The sequence below is a fragment of the Metarhizium album genome (genome assembly GCF_000804445.1).
Source record: "Metarhizium album ARSEF 1941 chromosome Unknown scaffold_16, whole genome shotgun sequence".
In the NCBI taxonomy this organism is placed as follows: Eukaryota; Fungi; Ascomycota; class Sordariomycetes; order Hypocreales; family Clavicipitaceae; genus Metarhizium; species Metarhizium album.
Window position 1 is genome coordinate 218742 of NW_024467590.1, and position 9662 is coordinate 228403.

Below are 9662 nucleotides of genomic sequence, written 5' to 3' on the forward strand. Positions count from 1 at the left end.
TCATGTCCAAAGCGAAATTTCAAGTCCTCTGCCGTGGCAGTTGAATGATTCATGCTCTTTGCCCGTCTGTAGGTGACTGGTTTTCCTCGGCTGCGAGGACAGGACTTGCCTCATCCCTGACTACCGAGGGCCCTTGGTACTTGAGCCAAGCACATACGTAGTACATTTCAGACCCTGAAAGTCAAGCCAGGGAGTACATGGCAAGGGGACGAAAGCCAGTAAGAGACAACTGGATATTTCCTCACTCCGTACAGAGACCGCATAGGGGCGTGAAAGTGCCTAGTTACGTGATAAAGCCCAATGTCTATCAAGGCAGGCTGTCGTTGTGTCCCGAAAGGCCACTACTCTCCTGTTAATTGACCCATGTGTTAGTTAACAAGTACGGATCACACCTGGAAACAGAGAGGATTGCCGTCAACATAGATCTTGTGTGCGTCACAGTACTCCGTACTCCGTAACCCTGACCAACTTCCCTCGTGGCTCTGCTTACGGGGGTTGGTTGTGTTGTACGGAGTACGTACGCGGGAGGTGGGTGCTGAGTAAGTCATGTCGACCCGACGACCCCCTCCGCATTACTCCGTACCGGGTCCAAAATTCCATTTCCTACTTTCCCATAAGTTATTGCGCCTGTACATGAAATCATCGACACGCTTGCGTGGCCCGCGTTGGCATTGCTCCCCCCCCCCCCCCCCCCCGCCCATCATGGCACGATTCCCGCACCGCCGCACGTCCCGTCCCACAGCCAGCGCGACCTGAAACCAAGCCAGGGATCCCCTCCCGCCGCCTCACACCGCGAACCCCCCCTTGCCGATTTTCCAGAATCGAGTGTCCATTTGCCAGTATCCGATCCGATCAAATGGTCGACCGGCAAATTGATTGCGTCGCTTGTCTTCCAACCTGCCGTCATACTCCGTACGGAGTAGCCTTTTGGCTTTCCGCATTGGGATATATAGTCCTGCCTCATTCCGACGGCAGTTCAAGGCAAACCGCCCCCCTGCTACGCCCAAGGGCCTCGCGCCCGCCATTACTACTTGCCAAGGGACGATACGTCAGGATAACGAAGATCGGCGTTGTCTTCGAGGTATTCTATCCATTTCTTAAGAAAGTTGCTGCCCCTGCCACTTGTTAGTCACCCTGGTCCGCTTCTCGCATAAAGTACCTTGTCGACGCTGGAGCCTAATAAAGCGTTGCTTCTGCTTCCTCCCCAACGCAGACCATCGTCTGGAGGCGAATGACGGAGACCACATGGGTGTGGACGTCGGGCTTCTTACCTCTTCACGGTGTCCGAGTCCCCAACTATAGTGAGCGATCGTCTGGGTCGAGTCATGGCCACTGCAAGGCGTTTAGTTGTTTGGCGCATATTACGACGACTATGATTGCAAGGGGGGCTGGCAAGAGAAGGGAGGGGGATAAGACTCACCATTCAGTCTTCTTTTTTCGCCAAGAAACCCTACTTCACCGTCGGAATTGCTCCGGACAAGACTGACAATGACGGCTTCCTTCTCGCGGCCTTGGAACCCATCCACACTTCCTAGTTCTATACCGGGGAACTTTTCTTTCAACGGGGCCAGCACACCCAGCTGGGCTCATAGGAGTCAGCGTCTTTTTTCTTCCAAAGTAAAAGGGGGAAAAGATGAATAATAATAACACCAGCTAGCTGAAACAGGACCTTACCTGGGCGTTGTACGGGGTTACAACAGCAATGTCCTCCGGACGAACGCCTGCATCTACCAACTGCCCCGCATGCTGCATTACCAAAGCTGCTTCCATCTCGTTGCTCTTACTTTCGCCATGTAGGCTTCCCTTGCCTTTTCTGGGATTGTCTCCATCATCTTCTTCGTTCTTCTCTGGAAAATCACCCCCTTGGGTGTCGATAAAGATGAGAGGCGCACGTGTGTCTTCGTTGTCGTCGACTGGGTATTCTAGATCCTTCAGTAGCCTGGCCTTGACGGCGTCTGCCGCAACAAGCTTCGACTCGTATAGCTCCTCTGACGGAAACCGCATAATCTCCTGATGCATTCGATACTGCGTTGTAAGCATCCTCTTGATACTAGGCCCGTGAAGCGCCAGTAATCTGTCAAAAAGCGTCCTCTCAAGAGTCATGCCCTTGATGACCGGGACTTCTTCACCCTTGACCTTTGGGGTTGCCTTTGAACCGAGTGACTTTATCGTCGGGGGTAATTGTAAATGGTCACCCGCACAAACAGCCTTCCTGGCAGACAGCAGAGGCACCCAGCATTGTGCCTCTAGCGCCTGGCTGGCCTCATCGATAATGACGACGTCAAATTCCTCGTTGCGAAGTTGGAAGCCCCCGGCGCCGTGTAGGGTGGCCAAAACAACCTTGCTACCACCGATGAGATTGCCCACGCATTTGCGCTCCCGCTCGCGGTACTCTTTTCGTAGTTCCTTGAGATCAGAGTAGATTTCCCGTCGTTCCTTGCCGCTCTTCGTCTTTTTGATGGATGCTTGTTTCGAGTCCATTTCCGCTCTGACATCTCTGACTATGGCCCCTGCTTCCGACGTATTCGTAAGGACGTCCAAAGAGTGGCGGAGGACAGAGGGGAGCAGACGCGCGGGGTGGCCCAGTCGAACAATGGGAACTCGATGCGGGGAAAGGCGCTCCACGATGTTGTCGACGGAAACGTTGGACGGGCCGCACACCAGGATTCTCTGCTTGCGTTTGACCATTTGCAGGATGAGCTCTATGAGGGTATGTGTCTTCCCGGTCTGGGACAAGTTAGCATTGCCTCGTCCAAGACGGCACATCGCGCGGTGGGATGGCGAGGGGCGTTTTTTTATCTCTTTTACCCCAGGTGGCCCATGTATCAAAGCAATCTCTCTTGAGGCCAGCGCAAACCGAATCGCATCTTTTTGCGAATCGTTCAGTGTAGGATCGATCCATTCGACACCGCCGGCCCGCGAGGCCGTCAACAAGTCCTGCGGAAGAGGCGACGGGCTGGAGAGGCCAAACAGGACTCTGATGAAGCTCGAGTACTCGGCCTCGACCATGCTTTGCAGCTTCTCCATGGTCCGGTACATCCTGCCGCCGCGTGTCAATGGGGAGCATAAATATCCGACGCCGTCCAGGCACGGACTCACCGTCTATACGTCACCTCGTCGGCCAGCTTGACTAGCCACACCCGCCCCGGAAACGAGACCTCGTCTCTGCCATCGTCCAAAGACACATTGACGAGCCCTCTCTGCACCCTGGTCACAACGCCCCTCGAGCCCTTCTTTTCCAACTCCCTCGCCTCTCTTTTCTTGGCGCTACCGGCGGGCTGTTCGGCCACGAGGACTATGTCGCCTGTCCGGATGCCGTGTTCGGGCAGCTCTCCCGTCGGGGACGTGGCGCTGTCGGGACCCAGCTCGAGGACGGTCTTGCCTCCCAGGCCGGTTCGCTGAGAAGAAACGACCAGGTTGGTGACGGCTAGCCCTGCGCGCTGCAGACCAGTAGGGCTGTGGTTTGAGATGAGCTGGGTGGTCTCGTCGACTTCGCTCTTGAGCTCTCTGTCGAGGAGGGCGAGCTGGGTGGTCGCAAAGGACGGGACGTCGATTGCGCCATGGGACGGCATGCTGGCCGCTCTATGCACCCGACGGTGAGGCCGGACACCAAGGGTGCTCGTACGTACGCAGCCTATTCGGCCCCGGGGTTGGTGGTGACGGAGGACGACGAGGACGACGATGAGGGCGGGCATTGAAGCTTCACGGTTTGGGACCCCACCATGAAGCCGGAAGCTCATGTGCCGTCGTGTCGTCAATTGCGTGGGGGACATGGACCCCCACGCCTCACCACTCACGCACGGTTTTATGCAGCCAAGACTGGTTGTTTCAGTCAAGGCAAACGGCAACTCCTTGTGTGGAATAATATACAAACGAGTATCAGACATCAGCATGTGCCTCGCGGCCAATTCCTGCCCGGCGTAAATGCAAACCAACGCGCACCGAATCCTGTCCCATCATCAAACAGCTAGCTGGCCGCGCCTGCGTCCAGGCCACGTGCAGTCTTACAGATCCTCGTCTGGCGGATGAATGACAATGACAACCACCAGCGAAACCAGCATGATGGCCAGCGAAACCGACGCAATCAATATAATGGTGCCGCGACTGGCCGGAAACTTCCCCTTGATGACCCAATCCTGTCCGTGGAAGTACCTCCTAGCTCCCAGCAGCAGCGTAAGGATACTGATGCCAAGAAACGTCGAGCCCAGCGGCTTGCCCAGGCGTCGAAGAGTGGCGTTGTCGGAGTTTCCATTGCCGCCGGATATCGTCGTGTTGAGCCGGAAGAGTTGCGTCACGGCCACGCCAATGGATGCGAACGCCAGGGACGTGCGTAACCAGGAGAGGAATGTCCGTTCTGCAAGCGAGCAAGCGAGCAAGCGCCCACAAGGTTAGACATGAACGAGCCTGCCCGCATTGTATGTACGGTTGTGTTGTACGGTTGATGGGACTTCAGAAACCCGGGCAGGGAAGGGGGAGACGGCATACCTAGCGCGAGATGGTCCCGTGCAACACTTCCTTTGTTCTCCAGCTCAACAGACTGCAAGGCCGCCAGCTTCCCTCTCAGCCACGACCTGGATTCCCTCTCGGCACTCCCGTTCGGAGCATCATCCTCGGGACGGTCTGAGGGGACGGGCCGTGACGGTCTGGAGTATATAGATGGTCTGGGGCGGGTCGTGCCAGCCGTATGGAGCGCCTGGTAGCTCTGCCCAGATCCCCGGGACACAATGCCCGTCGTTTCGTCGGGCGCGGGCGCGGGCTCGTCCTCGGTAGCTATAGCCTGCCATGATAGCTGTCGGCCGAGTTGTGCTGGGTCCGTACTCATGGTATCTGCTCGATCGCGGCCACCCTATCGCGTGTTTCCGGTCTGTCAACCAACGGCCACGACTCTCGGCGACGGCCGTCCGGATACCAGGACGACGCAAAGTATGAAGCAAGAGGGTTATTTAAAAAAAAGAAAAAAGAAGGAGACGAAGAACGACTTCTCGGCAAGTTCACCCTACCCACCTCGAGAATCTCATTGATGCGCTCAGTCGTCGACTGCCGCCGGAACGAGACGCTTCGCGAGCGAGCTGGTGGGCTGGCAGGGCCTACGTCTGCCCTCTGCGGGCTTGGACTATCGCCCATTGCAAGTCTGCCTGGGAAGCGTGGGAAGCGTACCAATGCCGGTTGGCTGCTTCTGTGATTGGCGAGAGGTTTTCGGTAGATGCAGGATGGCAAGGCCGGCTCTTGCAGGCATGGCGTGCTCCGAGGGCCGATTCGCGTGCGTCTGATGTCTGGTGTCTGATGTCTGGTGTCTGGTGTCTGATGTCTGGTGTCTGATGTCTGGTGTCTGATAGATTGTGTCTGATGTCTGATGTCTGGTGTCTGATGTCTGGTGTCTGATGTCTGGTGTCTGATGTCTGATGTCTGAGAGATTGGGGCCGTGCTCAAGTGCTGTTTCTCCGGTAGGAACAAGTTTGGCAAGTCGTCGTCTGCAAACGCTCGCTGCTACGGAGCTAGTCCGCCCTCGGTGGGGGCCGCATCGCGGCTGACATGATTGATATTCAACGTCATTTCAACATGTGCTGACCCGCAACTTGCCACCGCGCAGTCAACTTGGGGCATGACTTTTGCCTCTTGTCTGGAACTGGCATGCATGTCTTGCCTCTTTTCTCTGCTTCTCGAAATGCCATGTGTAGATGCATAGGCTTTATTGTATTTATCCCTGTCTGTTCCATCCACATTTGGCTTCATCCACCCATTTTGGTGTCTCGTCTACCGAAGCACTCAATACTCCTTCACCCCAACCCCAACCATGTCTTGCTCCATTCCGCGCACGTCCGACGCCGTCAGAATTGCCTTGTAGAATGCCACCGCTGTGAGGCGCTGGCCGGTAGGGCCCCAAATTGAATGGCAGGGCACGACTGCAAATGCCATGTCGATGCCAGCACCGCCTTTGTGCCTCCACAAACCCTCCGTCCTGTTCAAATCGACGTAGCCAAGGTAGGGCAACAGGTTTGCCGGGCTACTCATGTTGGGCTGTAGCCTGTGCATCGATTCCTGATACCTCGGGCCAAGCTCGCGTTGCAGCACGTCAAACTCGACGGCTCCGTCGTGACTGGCGCCCGGGTAGGCCATCGCGGTAAACACGACATGGTTTTCGCCAGCCTTGACAGTCATATGCCAGCTTTGCCAGCCACCGGTGCCATCGGTACCCGCAGTCGTAAAGTGAATCAGCTCAACAGAACCGGCCTCGATATTTTTGAGGCCGTTGTGAGCATGCCACTCGACGAGGGATCCTCTCGGCAGACTCTCCACCTCGGCTGCAAACACTGGCGGAATGCATGAGCCGGGCTCGTTCTGCTGCCTCAACGTGTACGCCGACCAGTCTGGAATAGATGGACAAGACGTTTCTGTCTCCGTGGGCCCCAGTGCCCGAAACTGTTTGTTGTATTTCAAATCCCATAGATCAGGCCCGCCATCATCATCATCACCACCACCGCCACCGTCGTCATCATCATCTGGAGAGCCGTGCGCGAGCTTCCAAGCCCGTCCAGCAAGCATCATGGTGCTCTTCTGCGCGGCACTGTCGCCGTGTTGACGGGCAAAGTACGCCGTGGCGCTGCTCCAGCATTGAACCTTCATTTCGGCACCGATTCTCCATAAATGCTGGAGAGAAAGCACAATCTGTTCCTGTACCGATGTCTTTGATGCGGGTGGCAGAGCCATTGACGCGGGCAGAAGCGGTATTTGTCCCGAGATGAGCACCGATCTCAAGCCTGTGGGCTCACCATCTACGGAGACAGCAGTCTCAATAGCTTGGCTGTATGGCCCAATATTGGCGGGTGCCCAGTAGGACCTGGATTGAACGTGAAGCCCAGTTCTCGCGACTCTGGCGTTTGCAACGGGTGCTGTCATGTAACTGACGATGTTTCTGCCTGGCGGCAGAAGGTCTCCGCAGGATACTGTGATTCTCGACGGCGGGTTTGGCCTCGTGAATAGCTTTCCATACTCGGTGTTGACGCTTGCGAAATCTGCCATGCTACGAAGGAGAATGATTACACTCGTAATTTGGCATGGTTCTAGTCCGTTTGTCGACAGGAGCAGCTTGATCTTGTCGACCACGTTGATGGTCTCGGCGTGAATGCATGATCCGCCGCCGGCCGACGGATCTGCAGCGACAACCCAGTGCGAGGTGTCCGAGTCGGCCCTGAGATGGACATTGGACTTTGGGACGAGTTTTGAAGAAGTAAAGCCGGCGGCTTGCCGAGCGGGAGCGGGAGCTGGCTGGTCCAAAGAATCGGCGACTGACTGGAACAGCGGCCCGAGCAATCCGGGCACACGAACCGAAAGCTGCGGCTCCGGCTCCTGCACGGGTTTATCCTCGAGTTTTGCTCCGCGAAGCATCAACCAGGCGGAGCCTCCACCTTCGGAAACAACGCTTCTGCCACCGACGGGGACGGCGATGCGTTTCTTGAACAAAATGGCGGGCCCGTCCACCACGATGGTCTCGAACTCGCCGCCCTCGCCGAGCGATGCGCCCTCGGCGGCGCCAAACTTCCTCAGAGCAGCCTTGACCCGCCTCACGCCGGTTTCGCTCGTGACTCTCTCCCACAGGTGATGCTCGTCCAGACCGGCGCTCGCAACCTTGATGATCCTGGCCTCGACCCCGGCAGCGGCCATGTCCCTCAACAACTGAGCCTCGTCGGCTGGCGCTCCCGGTACGGACGGCAAGAGGGGGTACTTCCAGAGATAGGACAACGGCGCGAGTCCGAGCCGGAGCGCCACCGACTCGACTCTGGTCCGTTGGTATGTCGACAGGATGGCGCCGGAACAAAGCGCATTCGCGTCCGGGTGACGGGCCATGACAGCCCGCAGCAGCGGTAGCATGGACTCGGTCTCGTCACCGGCGGCGACGGGTCCTTGCCCGTGGACCGACGCGTAGTCGTAGTCTCGTCCACGGCAAAGGGAAGTGCCGAGAATGGCCTGCCGGTAGAGCGGGAGACGCGTGGCAGAGGCGTACAACGGGATGATGTCGTGCCCGACGGTCTGGTACATGAAACTGTTCAAGTCCTTTTCCGGGACACAGGGGGCATGCTCATGGTGCCCCGTCCTCCCTGACGGCGAGTCGCCATGGCAGCCTGGCTCGATGGCGCGAACCGCGGTCGAGCCGTCGGCGGCGCTGGAGGGGAAAAGATTCGCCAATGCGACGATGCGGTGCCCGTGATGGATGCAGTGGAGGAGGCTGTAGAAGCTGTCTTTGCCGCCTGATATCAGGGCAATTACATGGAGCTTGTCGCCGGACATGGCCTCGGGCCTGAGTCAGGATGTTGGCAGCCGAGGCGTGTGAGTTATCGATGCGCGGCGCATGGTTTTTTTTTTCCCCTTTGCATGTCGCAAGCTGCATGTTGCATTGTGCGGTGCGTTTTCGCATGGCTGCAGATGCCATCGCTCGTTGTCCTCGAGGTCGCGGGTGGATCCCCACGTGGACGGAGTCCAAAGTGGACTGGCTTGGCTGGCTGCAGCCTCGTGAAAGGTGAGGAAGGAGGGCGTTGTCAACGTTCTGGGAGACCAAGAATCAACCAAGAAGCACGAGAACATGGACATTGCGTCACGTATTGCATGGGAGATGCGCGCCGGGCTCTCACAGTGCACTTTGCGCAGCGTATTCGACGGCGACGACGAGCCCACGGGTCAGGACTCAGGATCAAGGACCAAGGACCGAGGACCGAATTCGATTGGCATAAAATCATCATCTTGGGCTGCATCCACGGCGATAGCACCGACATTATATCCCCCTACGGACGGACCACTCACCGACAAGCTTGTCGCATGAAACCAGAATCACCAGACGACCTCCTGTTATTATAACGCCATGGGACTCGAGGCAAGGCATGCGCAAATTCCATGCAGAATCCTAAATCCCATCATTCATCGCCCCCCTTGCCCGCCGCGCCGCGCCGTCGCATGACTGCCGGTTCACGACTAACGAAACTATCCACGCCGGGCGTTGCAGACGTACAACAACTGAAACAACAGAGCTGGACAGTGCCAAGCCAGCGAGCCGTGTTCCGTATTTACTAGCACTGGGGCTCGACGGCGTCGAGTTGGCGCCGGAACGGTGTGGCTGGCCGTTCAGCAGGAGGGACGTCGTCGAGGGACAAATGTCATGCAAACGGCAACGACAGGTTTGATAATGCTACTGCCAGTGCTCCGTACCGGGGACCGCATTGCGAAGCCTGTCATTATTATGCACAACTTCTCACTCCCTTCAACCTGAACGTCGTTTCAACCTCCGTCGCGCGCTACGTACGTTTGTGCCGACATAGAAACCTCCAGCGTTTGGAGCACGTACAGACTAATTGCCTGACAGGTTCCTCGGGCCTGGGCAATAACGCATGGCATCCAAAAGGCTAATTCGACTTGACCGCCGACACCATCAGCCCGCTGTTTGTGCCAGCACTGCCGTCAGCCTAGTGTAGTGACTGGTATTGGGGTGGCAACGACCAGTGATGGTAATAATGATGATGATGATGAAAAAAGATGTGATATACATCACCAGTGTCCCATCACCAACTCACCTAATAAGAAAAGGTCATAGCACCGGGGAAGCTGCGGCGATGGCCCGGCTCGGCCAAGCCTTTCTCTCTGTGCACACAAACGGAGCAAGCTGCAAAATGATC

The 9662-nt window shown here is 57.0% G+C and overlaps 3 protein-coding genes across 3 annotated transcripts; all 3 read right to left on the reverse strand.

Moving 5' to 3' along the window:
• Positions 1 to 1027: 1027 nt before the first annotated feature.
• Positions 1028 to 3695, reverse strand: MAM_05856 (DNA-binding protein SMUBP-2; the record flags this gene model as incomplete). The annotated part of the gene is made up of 6 exons (XM_040824654.1): positions 1028 to 1115; positions 1272 to 1332; positions 1421 to 1580; positions 1675 to 2727; positions 2809 to 3040; positions 3100 to 3695. The coding sequence occupies 6 exons, from the start codon at positions 3693 to 3695 to the stop codon at positions 1028 to 1030; spliced, it is 2190 nt and encodes a 729-aa protein (XP_040677336.1).
• A 309-nt stretch (positions 3696 to 4004) lies between these two features.
• Positions 4005 to 4822, reverse strand: MAM_05857 (uncharacterized protein; the record flags this gene model as incomplete). The annotated part of the gene is made up of 2 exons (XM_040824655.1): positions 4005 to 4354; positions 4486 to 4822. 2 exons carry the CDS (start codon positions 4820 to 4822, stop codon positions 4005 to 4007), a joined length of 687 nt encoding a protein of 228 aa, XP_040677337.1.
• Positions 4823 to 5766: 944 nt separating this feature from the next.
• Positions 5767 to 8286, reverse strand: MAM_05858 (Rossmann-like alpha/beta/alpha sandwich fold protein; the record flags this gene model as incomplete). The annotated part of the gene is made up of 1 exon (XM_040824656.1): positions 5767 to 8286. The coding sequence occupies one exon, from the start codon at positions 8284 to 8286 to the stop codon at positions 5767 to 5769; it is 2520 nt and encodes an 839-aa protein (XP_040677338.1).
• Positions 8287 to 9662: the final 1376 nt, after the last annotated feature.